This window comes from Mustela lutreola, chromosome 6 (genome assembly GCF_030435805.1).
Source record: "Mustela lutreola isolate mMusLut2 chromosome 6, mMusLut2.pri, whole genome shotgun sequence".
Classification (NCBI taxonomy): Eukaryota; Metazoa; Chordata; class Mammalia; order Carnivora; family Mustelidae; genus Mustela; species Mustela lutreola.
In genome coordinates, this window is record NC_081295.1 from 12,494,007 (window position 1) to 12,508,270 (window position 14,264).

Consider the following 14,264-nt stretch of genomic DNA (forward strand, 5'->3'; position numbering starts at 1 on the left):
AAAATAGAATTTTAACAGTGTCAATGTTTCTCTTTTTTGTTAGAGAAGTCTAATCAGCATCTCCAAGTCTGGTTTAAAATAGGTGAGGTTTTTGAACATTTATCCAATTTATGTTGATCTCAGAGTTACAGATGGGGCTCAGGAAAAGAAAGCCAACTATCGGCTTTCCTACTGCAGGATGACTTAATTAATGTAACTGAATGATCAAAAGAATTCCAATAAGTAGGGCAGCACTTGTGAGACTTAAGAACAACAACAACAACAATAAAAAACAGCACAGTAAAAAAAGTTTCAGGACTTGACTACCTGAATTTTCTGATGGGAACCTGGTATTTAGGAAGATAACTATTCCCATGGTGTGAAGAATTCAGACCAAATGGAATTGAGTGAAAGACAAAATCAGCAGCAGCCTGGATAATTTAGTTAACCGCTGGTTTTGCAGTGAGGTAATGTCGTAGATAAGAATGCGTCGCTCTAACTGCAGGAAGCCTCACAGGCAGCATTTTGCAGAATTGTGTGGGATTGCTCAAGATAAAAGATAACTCAAGAGACATACACGAGACAATTATATGTGAAGAAAACATTAAATAGTCTGGAATGTTCTGAAAATAGGAAAGGCAACGTGATGAGAAGAATAGGATAATTAAGAGGAACTCAGATTGTAAGATAGAGCTGAATTTTTGGAGTAGCTTGCCTTATTTATTTTTTTCTTTCATTCCAGAAAAAAGCCATGAAACAGTGCTTTGGAGTGGGGAAGGAGACTAGGTCTTTACAGATTAATAATCTGCTTAAAAGTTTCCTTATTTTGCTACTCCCGTGTTTGTCAAATAAATTATGCTAATAACCACTAATCCAAAATGTTCCATCCTTAGCTCTCCAATTAAAAAATTAATAAAGTATGGACTGGTTCAAAATGTTAATATCACATTGACCCTTAAAACTTACTGGGCCTACTAGGGTACTGTTCTCTGAGAAGGACTACAGATAAAATCCACCCCTCAGAAAAATCACATAATACCTTTGACCTATAAATATTACTGGCATTAGGGGCACCTGGGTGATTCAGTCGGTTAAGTGTCCTACTCCTGATCTCAGCTCAGGTCTTGATCTCAGGGTCATGAATTCAAGCCCATGAGTTCAAGTTCAAACTACTACATTTTATATATATATATATATATATATATATATATATATATATATATATATACACACACACATATATATGTATATATATATATATATGACTGTATATATGTATATATATTTCTATATAACTCTCACATATACTGGCTTTTGTTTCTGAATCTTCCTTGGGCCTCATTAAATGCCTTACAAGTACTGAATGAATTATCTCATTGGTTGAATAAATGACCTCTATATTCAAGGAGACCCAAAGTTAGGAAAATGAGGGAGCTGGAGGAGAAATCTAGATGTGACTTCTAGTATCAGTTCTACAAATTTAGTTCCGTTTAGAAGAGGATTTCTTCAGCTTCTTGCTGTGGATCATGAATTGTGGTAGACATCAAGGTCCAAATGAGTAATTCTGCTTCTGAAGAAGACGGCACCGCTGCGGTTGGGTCTGTACATGCACACCAGTACCGTGTAATAGAGCTACAGATTACAGCTAGCAGAGAAGAAAACTTAGCAAATTTACAAACGATCTTTTTGTATATACACTTTCATTTCCAAAGCTATTTACCTAAGATTTTGCCTTTATTATGTGCCTTTATTATGTGCCTCGGATGTCTTCAGGTTTGCCTTTCAGACAGGAAGGGAGGCCTCCCTAAAACTTTCACATGCTAACAACTGTAATTAAAGTAGAAGGCCTTATTTAAATAGTAATTAGCCTTCAGGACTTGAAGTGTAAACAGAACGCTAATTCATTTAGATAGTTAATTGGTCTTCTGGGTTAGAGATCTTAGCATGGCCTTCCTCTTTAGCTATGATGTATTTATGTACTGAGTAGACAGTGTGTTGACTCAGTGGGATGAAATTTTGCAAAATCTTGCTTGACTCTCAGAATTTTAGCTTTTAACTCCCCAGGAATGACTAATGCCAGTGAATTTTAAGGTGTTGTGAAAAACTTCAAGCAAAATTCTGTGGCAAAATTGTTAACACTTCATTTTTCTTCATAATCACAGGGACCATATGGCCCCATTTATTCATGTGATTCCCATGTCTTAGCATTAGATATTCAGGAATATCTTGGTTTGGAGAAAAATTGTATGGTCATCCTCATCATAATTAAAAGTGACAACACACAGTGATTGCTGTAACAAAAGGTGTGGTTATATTTTCTAGTGAACCCAATGACACATGTCAGAGTCCCTTTCCCTACTCTCTGCCATAAAGATGGCTAGTAAGTGATATTATTAAGGTTAAAAGGTCATCTTTTTTGAAGGTCATTTACTCTACCAGGAAGTTTGTCATTGCCTTTGCCAAGTTTGCTAGTCTACCAACAACTCTTGCTCCAAAAGGAAAAAAAAAAAAAAAAAAAAAAGGTATTTGATAACTGCATATCTGTGATGTGTTTGCTCAGTCCTAGAGATAAGTTGCATGGAAGGTGGGTCTGATGTTGTTTCACTTTTTAAAGTGTTTTTTCTTCTTTCTTCAGCTCATCGGAGTGTACAACAGATGCTTAGGCCTGCTGCTAGCCATCTTCTCAGCATAAACATCCCACCAGACTTGTATAAATAGTACCTATCACACGAATTCAACAAATACTTAGTGACTGCAATGGCTGGCACACAGGAGGCATTCACAGGTATTAATTGAATGAATAAATACTACCACACCTTTGGCTTGGTGTGAGGCGCTACCAGCAAGGAGGGAGGAAGACAGAAGGGAGAGAAAGCTCCGCATAATCTCAGGTAGGCACTGCCTTCAAGTCTCCAAGGGGAAGGTGTTTTCAGTAACCATAATTGAAGGTAAGAATCGCTCAGTGCCAGAAGAATCTGTGAGTGGGTGTTAGAGCTCACTCTGGCTGGGGCGGGTGTTCAGCGGAGGCTTTGTAGGTGGAGAGGTATTCAAATTTAGGATTTTTTCCTCTGTTCAGGGTTCAGTTGGGCCCCAGATTGAGTCCCATGAAATGTGGAAGGGCCCTCCTGCCCTCGGTTTCTGCAATTACGTACTTGATTTTTGTTGTTTTGCTGTTTTTTTTTTTGTGTGTTGGCTGGTGAGCAACTTTCCCTTCAAGATTAATGACTAATGCAAATGAGCATTAGCTCACTTCGCAAATACGACTATTACAATACAGCAATAAATAATGCTAAAAGCTACCAATTTATTGTGATTCACTTTAGCTACCAAGTTGAAATATCATTGCAGTAGCATGACTAAAAGAAGAGAGCTGAGTCCTGCGGGTAACCATTACCATACTAACTCCAGCCTGCCAAGCACCAGCTACTCAGTAAGCGGAGGACAGCCTTTCCCAGGGCAGGTCAGAAAGTGATCGCTTTCCATCAGTGCAGGGATGGAGTGTGAGCCTGTCTTCAACCCCGGGTGCTTGCTGTAACAGCCTTCTTGCCCCTGTCTGCCACCCAAGACCTAAGTAGGAAACAGAAGGGGATAGGAGGAGATACGCAGGGGGCCAAAGTTTTTCATGTAAGAGGAGAGTGGGATAAAGCTGAGAATGAAGTGACTGGCTCCATTTCCCCTTGCCCCAGAAGTCAGGCTCTTTCCTCCCCAACTCCTCTGGCTTTGCCTACCTGCCAACATTCTGCACCTTCAGATGCTTCGGGCCTTTTGTTGCCAAGGTCCATCTCAAAGGCAAGATTCGCGGGACTCTGTGGCCCAAACCATCCCAGAGTCAAGAGAACTTGGCCCATATCCAGAGTTAAAATGAGAGAGAATTGCTCTTACACACTGGCCTTGAAGATTCAACAGGGAAGGCTTAGTTTGAAAATGAGTAAAAGGATGAACATACATACGTAGAGGGCCAGTTTTTCACTGCAGATTAGAATGCGTGAAGCCGAGCGTGAAGCGACTAGCAGTTTCCTGGTAAGCTTGAGAACTAAATAGCACCGGGCTGGTGTTTGGGGCATTTACAAAAAAAGTGAGTTACCTTGTCACAATGGTATCTAAAATGTGAAGCAAAATAATTTTGCCCTGAAATATTTAAAAGGAGGAAGGCTTAATCGCCGAGCAATGCTGATGCAAAGCACTGAAAATGAACAGAACGTGCAGATCCTACTTTTTTTTTTTTTTTTTTTTTAGCGTATTGTTGCTCACACTGAGACAGACTGTTCTGCTACCAATAGGACCCGGGCTCACCCGAGCCAAAGGGCTGTCCAGGATGCACGCACGATCTACAACCCGCCTCTTGAAAAGGAAGGTAGGGCCCGGGACGCTCAGACCGTGTGTGCGCAGGGCTTAGAGAAAGTAACCCGAGTCGGCCTTTTCGGGCGGAACCACCCCCTCCTACGAGTTTCGCCGGGTCCGCGGCCCCGCCCCTCTTTTATTCCGAGAGCAGCGCCGAGAGCTGAAACTTTGTAATCCGAGCGCGCTCGCCCGCGCTCCTCCCAGCCCGAGTCCAGCCCCGAAGGGAGGCGCTGGAGGTGGGACCTGCGGCCGGGAAGGCTCGGGGACGCCGGCGCACGCGGAGCGGAGACCCCGGGAGAGCACGCCGCGAAGGGAAGGAGCTGGAGGGGGAGCGGAGCCCGCGGCCGACGAGCCGGAGGAAGTGGCCCGGACCATCCGCGCTGTCGAGAGGCGGGGAGCAGCTGGGCCCAAAGGGTCCCGTGCCGAGCCGAGGCCAGGGGCCCTGGGGTCACCGTCCCGCGTCCCCGCAGCTGCTCGCCCAGGAGCTGCTGCTGTGCCCGGGCTCCCGGCGGCGACGGGGAGGAGGAGGAGCTGCAGCTGGACGGTGGCAGCTGGAGGAGGAGCCGCGCGACTGTCCCGTGTGCCCGGGAGGGGGCCGCGCTGTCCTGGCTTAGCCGCTCTGGGATGACCCGCTGACCGCGGCCATGCAGCCTTGACGGGGCGCTCCGGCGCACGGGGACCAGCCGCGGGGCGCGCCCTCTCGGGGAGGACAGCGGGCCGGGGTAGTAAGACTTGAACCGCCGACTCTCGCCCAGCTGGGAGCAAAGCCGTGCACCATGGAACCCGTGACCAAGTGGAGCCCCAAGCAAGTGGTGGACTGGACTAGAGGTGAGCGGGTCTGGGGGGGGAGGGTTGCCCGGCGCGTCCAGTCCAGGGATGGGGCGGGCGGGGAGCTGGGCTGGGGGGGGGTGCTCAGCCGCTCTTCGGGCGAGACGCGTTGAGAGCGCAGCGCGGTGACAATACAAACTTCTTCCGAGTGGTTTGTGCATCCCTAACTCTTGTGCCTGCTTTGGGGGTGCGGATGTGGCAAGCCGAGGGGAGATGGGCGCTCCGTGGACAGCGAGGGCTGGGGGTGCGGATCTCGGGGCTCGCGGGGGAGCGCTGGACCCGGGCGCCTTCCCTGCCTGCGTGCGCTGCCGCGCTCCTAGGCTGCCCGTCCCGGGGCTGGGAGGCACAAGGCGCCTTTGTGTGGGCGGCTCCCCTCGGACCTCGTAAATGCCGCCTGCCCAGAGAGTTCGCAGGCGTGACGGGGCGGTTGGACAGGTAGAGACTCCAGCGGCTCGCCGAGCCTCTGTTTTTGTTGGAGGCGGCGAGAGGGCAGCCCAGGAGCCAGCATTGAGGCGTTCGCGCCGGGGAGAAGCCTTGAGCCAGACTCCCCGGACTCGGTGACTTGCTCGAGAAGGTGCCAGTACCGCCTGTGCACTGCATTATTATTATTATTTATTTTATTATTATATTTTTTAGGCCACATTTAGACCTCGGGAAGAAGAGATCTGTTAGAATCACTGTCCCGGGTTGTACAGTATTCCGGATGAGGACAAACAGTGGGGTGGGGTGGTAATGGGTGATTGAGCAGGGATAGAAGCTCCTAGGTCCAGTGGTCTGGCTTGCTTTTTTATGCCTCCCAGTATTGCCAAGGAGGAGTGATGAGTTTCCTCAAGCCTCTTCGTACTCTTCCAAAGAAACGAAGCGCACAGAAACAACCACTGTTTTCATGGATTCCTTCCCCTCCCCCCCCCCCCCAGCTTATCATCTCTTTTGTTTCAAGTTACTATTTTTTCTTTTTACTATTTTCTTTCTTCTATCTACTCTTCCAGGTGAGGAATGGTGTCCTTTCTCAGTAATAATAACTAGAATTGTATAGCGCTTTACAGTTTGCTAAGAACTCTCTGTTATTGCCTTTGGTCATCCCAGTAAGCCTGTGAGGTAGGTAATACTGGTAAGATCAGGTCATCTTTCCAACTGTCTCACCCATGGCTGGGGCGTCATGGAAGCCGGTCACCTCTGCATCTCATTTCTCATGCCTGCATAGTACACAGAGACCATGTGGAATGGGATATTCTAGATCTATGGGACATTATGGGATGTGTCAGTGGGGAATGCTTGATCATTTACATTGGGAGCAGGAAAGGGATGTAGTTCTGAGAAGAGCTTTGTCCAGGGACCAGAATTTCCTGGGTTCTTATTTAAAATGAGGATGAAAACAACACAGATGTGTACATTGGTGATTGGTTTGCCCAGGTAAAGAGTAAATAGCATTGCCAGTGCTTGCCACAAGTCATTAGCTTAAAAGCTTGTAAGTTCCTAGGCCCTGTTTTGCAACTGGATACGTTTTCCCTGTTCAAGATACTGCTGGATTCCCCAACCAGGGACTTGCCAAGACTGAGTTGGTTGATCTGCTTTACTTATGTGTCTATCATAGAAGCAGCTCAAGTAAAAGATGATTTTCAGCAGTGTTTGACCTCCAGAGCTGTTCTGTCCGATAGCATAGCCACATGTGGCTCTTCAGCCCTGGCGGTGGGCTGGTCAAAATTGTAAGGTGTTGTAAGTGTAAGATAAACATAAATGAAGTCTTAGTGCAAGGAAATGAGTGTATATTATCTCAATTTTTCATTTTTTACTACATGTTGAGGTGACTATTTTTGGGTATATTGGGTTAAATAAAATTTATGATTAAAATTAACTTCACCTGCTTATTTTTATCTTAATTGTGGCCTCTAAAAAGTGAGAAATTACACACATGAGTCACATTTGTGGCATGCAGTATATTTTTCTTGGAGCTGTACTGCTCCGGAGTCAAGAAAGGGTTACAGTTTATCACTCTGGTTTTCCTGAGTCCCTGCCAGCCTACTTGATAACGTACAACTAGAAAAATGGTAACAGGCACACAGGAAGATTATGGAGTGAGATCTTCACACCCTCAAGATTCGTGTCTTTTTTTTTTTTTTTTTTTGGGTCCCTCTTGGGATTGGGACAAGAGAAGTGTAAATTCATATCCTGTTATGTTTGTTTAGCATCTAAAAGGAAGAGCAGATTCAAAGGTTTTTGGCATCCAGTTCCCTTAACGTTAGGACTTGGGATTGCTTTCATTTAGGAAAAGTTTCCTACTGATGTGAAAGAGCAGATATGAGTGGTTCAATATCTCGGTATCAGGAGCACTGGACACTGATTAGGTTACATACCTGTGGTTAGTGTGTGGCAACTCGATATGGAATGGTTGTGCCCTTTTGGACCCTTAAATACAGCCTCATAGAATGACCTGGATACTTTCTGTCTTAGAATCTAGAAAAGATAACAGGAGTAAGTGTGGCAAACTCTTAGGCAAGAGGCAGCACTCTCCCAAATTGCATGACACATTACTTGAATATTTCTCATAGTAATGATGTGAAAGTATTGACTCAAAAGTCAAAAGTCAACTGTTGACTTATGCAAACTTGTTTGCTTATATGACTATTTTTAGTTGTCTTTGCTAACCTCTCTGCACAGCCCCCACTTTATAAATATACATCCTACTGATAAGAAGTTCTTCATGTAGATTTTGCCTTGGTGGTGCTGCACGAGTATGGTGGGGGTGACTGTGAGCCCTGTAGAAAGAAAGCCTTGGATTTAAAACTGTCTAAACCTGACCACGGTTTACAGCGTGCTCTCTCTCGTGTTGATGTTGGGAGGCAGGAGCGTGCATTAGGAAAAAGGGTTTGTGTCTACAGAATGAATGAATTCGTGTGGGTTTTATTATTGTTAAAATTTTTGTTTGTATGAATCTTTAGCTATACTGTCACCATTTTCATCATAATATTAGGAGATCCTCAGTAAATCTTAGCAGCGTGTTAGGCTCAGATCTCCGCATGGTACGAGTATTCACTCTTTTAATGTGGGTAAACACGTTTTGAGGTAGGAACAGATATTTCCATTATTTCCATTTTGTAGTTCTGTTCTGAGCATGGAAAGGTCCAGTACCCTGATCAGTGTCACACAATGGGGAAGGGACAGCGGCATTTGAGCCCAGGTGCCTTGGTTTTAACTCTGTCTTCTCAGGAGGTTCTCATTCTTAGAGGACTCTAGAATCTTTACCACATTGATGAGCAGACCGTCAGGGTTCCCATGATGGGAGTTACTAATACCCTGTTAGTGGAACAGAGTTGTCTGGTATATATGTGTCTTCTCCTGCCTCTTTGGTAGGATTATTTGTAAATCAAATTAATTCATAGTTCATGGCACCCTGTCTTTAAATAATTCTAAAGGCTTTTGCGAAGCAAATGATCTTTTATAATGTCTATCAGATGAGAATAGGGTGTGGTGCCCATAACTGAAAATCCAGTTTACAGGAGTAAACCCAATGGGACTGCTGATTTTCTCTTGTAAAAGAAGTCTGGAAATGGGGAATTTAGAAGTAGACGGGGGCTTCCATGGTTCCACCAGGGGCCCAGGCTCCTTCTGCCATCCTGTTCAGCCATTCTTAGCATGTGGTAAGCAAGTCATGTTTATCTTCAAACTTAATGCCACAGCGCAGGGTGGCTGTTCACCTCCAGGATCTTGCCTTTATTCCAGGCGGGTGAAAGGAGACCCAGCAAAGACGAAAGACGGGTGATAGCCAGGTCTTCTCCTGGAAGTTTCATCAAGGGAGGTGGCTTACATCTCACTTGCCAGCGCTCCTACATAGCCCCATGCTGCAAGGGAGGCTAGCACCTCCCTGTTGGAGGGGGGGTGGGTGGGTGGGGGTGGTAGGGGGTGGTGGTGGGGTGGTGGGGGTGGGAGTGGGGGAGGAGTTTACTTGGGTCCATTGTTGACCTGAGAAAATTTGGACTTTGTTCAGTGAGGAAGAAAGGGGGGTGGTTGGACAATAGATACTGGTAAGCAGCCGGTAGTGTCTGACACACAGTAATTTATATGTACTGATCTTTATGGATTAGTTCTCGGAGTAGGAGACCTGTCATAATGTCCCACATACCTCAAGCCCGTGGGTCCACCCTGTTTTAGAACTGGCGTTCTGTTTTTATTCCTGTTCAGCTTTCTCAGGTCAAAAACCATACGTTATATGAAGTCTTTTTCTCTGAGTTTGATTTAAATATTAGAAGCTGCATTGTAAAGCACAGCTACCCAAGTTGTGTTTCTGTTTCCAGACCACTGGGGATTATCTTTGACAAGGTGGACCGCTGATTTGTCCCCAGAAGCTCTGTTGGTCTTTGATTGGCTTGGCATGGGTAGGTTCTCAGTAAGTGTGTTGTGGAGTGAGCACATCTCTAATACCCTGCTTTAGTGGCAGAGAAGAAGACCCTCTGGCCAGCTTCTTGTACCTAGCATGGGTACCATTTCCCTATCATGAACCTCCAGTGAAGGGTTTCTTGCTTCAGGTGTGAGCCTGTGGGGTTCAGGGCATTTGCTAATTCTCTGTTCTCTGTCCATCAGCACTGCTCTTGCCTGTACAGTGTGTACAGTGTAACAGTGTGTCTGTTAGTATGTGGGACATCAGCAGTCTTAAAGCGCCTCCCTGTTTGGTCCTGGAGGGGCTGGAATTTCCATGTTATCTGTAGAGATCTGGTACACTGTAGGTCAACTCCAGGGTCAGACTCTTAGGCCCCTCCTGCTGCTGTCCATGCAGAGGCCAGTGCTTCCCACAGACCTGACTGCAGTTAGGTTAGACTTTTTCCATTAGCCTCGGTGGCCCGTGAAAAAGGAAGGTCCTTTTCTTTTGAAATTGGTACATCTCCCTCGTGGGTGAGAAGCTCTTCTTTTTATTCCACTGTTCCTGGTGTTAGTCTATTTCTTGGGTCTTGCCATAAAGTTATCTTAATCATAAGGATAGAAAAACAGTTTTTGAAGCATTTATTGTGTGTCAGCCACTGTGCAAAGTGCTTTATTTGGACTCATATGGTTCTTAGAAAACCCAGTGGCGTGTACAGACCATTACTAATGCATGTTAAAGATGGAGAAACCGAAGCAGAGGGAGAGAGAGAGAGAGAACTTACTCAGGGTCCTGTATTTATAAGCTGTGGCGCTCGTAAACACGCCCCCCCCCCCATGACGTCATTAATTCCACAGTCTGCAGGAGGTCAGGGGAGCTCCACGGTGAGGGTGGGCTCTGCAGTCAAACTCGGGAGCTGTACCCCCATTCTACCCTGAATTGTGTGGTCTCGTTTATACGAGTAAATTGCTACTCCTTGTTTTTATTGCTTCCTCTCTTTTATTCTGTAGCTCCAGGTCACATGTTTTCTTCTCTGAGCCATCAGGTCTGTCATAAGGCTGCCTCCTCCATGCAGGGGCCCCAGTTTGTTGCCAGGAAATTTCCCTGCCATCTGACAACCACTCAGAGGACCCAGGGCAGGATTTTCAGCCGATCAGGAAGGTTCTTGGTTAGCTGAGTGACAGATGTCTCTTGCCAATATCGTGAACTTTCTTTGGGTAAAGAAATCCAATTTGTATTATCTCAACTTTTTTAAATTTTACTAATAACTGGACTTCCAGTGGGCACAGCATTAGGGCTGGCTTATGCTGTCATAGGGTAGCTGCTGTCTGGTCCCCGGTCCTGACCAGTGGTCTACGTCACCTGGGAGCTTGTTGGAGATGCAGAAGCTCATGCCTACTGAGTCAGAGTCTGCATTTTCACAAGAGCCCCTGGTGATTCGTGTGATCTTCACAGTTTGAGAAGCACTGCTGGAGCACGGAGCTGCAAACCCATTTTTCTACTCTGCTGGTAGGTTCTGCAGTCTGATCTGGCACGGGCTCAGTGTGTTTTATTTAAGCCCTTACATGATGGCACTTAATTTGAGGATGCTTGACTTGGCCACTAATTAAAGCAAAAAGACCATCTTAGGGTGTGTTCTTGTATTTATAAGCACCACCTAGCAACGGCATCAGGTAATTCTCTGCACGCCTGAAGGAGACCTTTCCCATGAGGTTTCTTACATATGACTGGGGACTTGAAGAGTTCTCTTAACAATCTTTGTGTGTGTGTGTGTGTGTGTGTGTGTGTATGTGTGTGTGTTGTTTTGTTTTGTTTTTAAAACAGGTGGTCAGAAGGGAGTTGTGGGGTGGTCCATGGGCACCGTGGTTTAGTGTGTTGTCCGGATTGTCCGGTGAACATGGGAGGGTGAGGAGGGCTTTGGTGATTGACTGCACAGGGTTTACCATGGTTAGCAGATTTGTAAGACGGTTTTACTGTTGGTAAAAATGACACAGAATGTTATTTTGGGAGTAAGCAGAGCAGCTCTCAAAATTGAAAAGTGTGTGCTGTGCCAAGGCCAGGTGTCTGGGTTCTGTGTCCATAAGGGTTGGGAGTGACCTCTTCATGCTCCAGGCTCCCCTGTAAGCCCTTCCTGTGTTCACACCATTGCATGGAGCTGTGGGGACCTCTCTTCTCCGTCTTGCACTCTAGGTCATCACTTCTAGTTCTGATCATTTGTAGCCTGTTGGGTTCTAGCTCTGGGACATTCGTGTTCTCACCTTGATGTCCCATTTTACTCTCCTTCTGTGGTGTTCGTAGAGTTTTCATCTTTCAGCTTCTAATAAATAAAGCCAAGTTTTATTGACATGAGCTCTGCAGAGCTCTTCCATGTTCATTCCTTTCTGAGCCCTCACAAGCCCGAGAGATGTGCGGTAAAGGCATCTCTCTGTTGCAGATGAAGAAATTTTGGTTTTTGATGTTAAATGAATTGGCCAAGGTCAAAGGCCAGGAATTGGGACCAGACTCCCCAGGCTTCTGTTCTCTTGTTCTGTCCACTCCAGACCTGGTTCCTCCTCTGGCCAAGGTGCGTGTTTTTTGTTTCCTAATCGGCAGATGTGGAAAGGGGCAGCTGCAAAGAACTTCTGACTTTTTTGTTTCCTGACTATCTCCTTAGGATTTATACTCATGGGACACAGGCCTTTTCTTTCTTTTTTTCTTTCTTTTTTCAGTTATATAGCCTAAGCAGGCCCCTGCCCGTTTTGAACCTGACCCTTTAGCATTCTAGACGCTTACTGCTAGTTATTTATCTCCTTGTGGTTTGTTGATTGTGTTGTATTGTATTGCAGCTCAGTAATGGAATACATCATTCCTTTTTTTGACACTCCTAATTTTTGAGTGCAATGTTATAATGTTTTGTCTATGATGTAATCAGTAGTTCTATTTGGTGGAATCATAACACACACACATATAAACACATTTCCTGCTTACCTTTGATTATTCACAGTGACTTCATTTTAAGTGCTTTTTTAAAAGAAGGTTTTATTTATTTATTTGTCAGAGAGAAAGAGAGAGTGCGCAGAAGCAGGGGGAGTGGCAGGCAGAGGGATAAACAGGCTCCTCACTGATCAAGGATCTGGATGCAGGACTTAATCCCAGGACCCTGGGATCATGACCCGAGCTGAAGGCAGACGCTTAACTGACTGAGCCAGCCAGGCGCCCCTCATTTCAAGTGCTTTCAGAGAGAAGGTCAGGGAGTTACAGTGAACGATGCATAGGCGTTGGAATAAAATAAAACTGCATTCAGGGTCTGTGTTTAATACTAACTGGTTTGAAAGGTTGGGTAAGTATCTTATGGTCTTCAAGCCTTGCTGAGATTTCTCATCTGTAAAATGGGACTGATAATAACCAATACACAGGGTTTTAGTTACAATTAAAATAGGCCATATAGGGAATATATAGCATATAAATGTTCATACACTTATTGGTGATTAATTTGTAATAACTCCAAGTTAATATGTACTATAATTGGATTTCATTTTTGTTTGAATATTTAACAGTGTTGTGTTAAACAGTGTTGTGTTTCAGACTATCTGGCTGATAGTCACCTTTCACACGTTTACTAATAACGTAGAACAATTCCATCCTCCCTCTTATTGGTATATGGGTCGTGTGTTAAATCATCTTTATTTTCTGTTTTTACCTCATGTTCCCTTGGACACTTTTCTTTATTTCCTTTGAGGACCTTAGAGGGAGGGAGGTGTTATCATAGAACAGTTGTGTAGTAGCGTTCTTGGAAAGAGCTTAGGAGCAAGAGTTTAGGAGGAAGACTCATGTTGTGACAATTCTACCCGGCAGTAAAAAGAGTTTCTTAATTACTTAGGACCTACTAAGTTCCACATACTGGTCTAGGTGCAAGCATCTAGCTGGGTCCATGCTTTACTACAGGGTTGGCAGACAACAGTAACAACAACCACAACAAAAGAGACCAACAGCCAGTGCTAAGGCCCTGAGGTACAAATTAAATTGGTGTGTTTGAGAAAATTGGAAATGTGGGGTCCTGAAGAGCAGGGATGATGGTGGGGGGGGGTAGGCGGGGAGGGCAGTGGCCGGGTAGAGATGGGGTGAGAAGATACACAGAGGCCAGAACCTCTAGGGTCTTACAAATCTTGATCAGGTGTTTGCAGTTTTTTCTGGTTGTTGTAGAAAGCAGGGGAGTGACAAATTTGATTTGGATTCTGGGGCAGAAGTGAATTTAGGGCATCCAGTTGGCATGTAGTACACTTTTCTGGAGATGATGGCATTTTGGACTAAGGTTTTGGTGGCTCCGGCATTTGAGAAGCCAAGTTCTGGATAGAGTTGGTTCATTGATAGATCATTTTGAAATTGTATTTGAAATTGTGATGTCTATATTTTTGTGTGTGTCTGTTTTCCTTCCTAGGGTTAGGAGAGCTCCCACCCTCCCCTCATCCTGATTACTCTCTTGTCATTTAAATAGAGGGTGTAATCTGTCTTTCTGTGTTCACATGCTTTGTTCCCGGTATTGTTCTTTCCTGGCACATTTTGCTGGGAGCTACAGTTTCTGAAGCTGTTTATTCATCTATGAATAGGGGTTTTGTGAAAGTGGACATAGCCTACTTTGTTTTCTTTGACATCAAATGGCTGATTGAACAGTTTTTAACCTGGGATCAGAAGGGCAAATGCAGTTGTGTTTATTAGAGCAAAACAGTTCCTTAGAATGCAGACCAGTAGGTTGTAAAAGCTAGAAAGCTTTCTGTAGGAACAC

At 45.1% G+C, this 14,264-nt stretch overlaps 1 protein-coding gene across 3 annotated transcripts in view; it reads left to right on the forward strand.

Annotated features, from left to right (window-relative positions):
* Positions 1-5,014: 5,014 nt before the first annotated feature.
* Positions 5,015-14,264, forward strand: part of CNKSR3 (CNKSR family member 3) — an 88,562-nt gene continuing 79,312 nt past the window's right edge. For 2 of the 3 annotated variants that reach the window (XM_059176700.1, XM_059176702.1), the window contains exon 1: positions 5,015-5,148. In XM_059176700.1, coding sequence (XP_059032683.1) covers positions 5,097-5,148 — 52 coding nt within the window. In that variant the 5' untranslated portion in view covers positions 5,015-5,096. Of the gene's footprint in view, positions 5,149-6,226; positions 6,247-14,264 lie in introns of those variants that run through there. The other variant, XM_059176701.1, reaches the window with a different exon arrangement.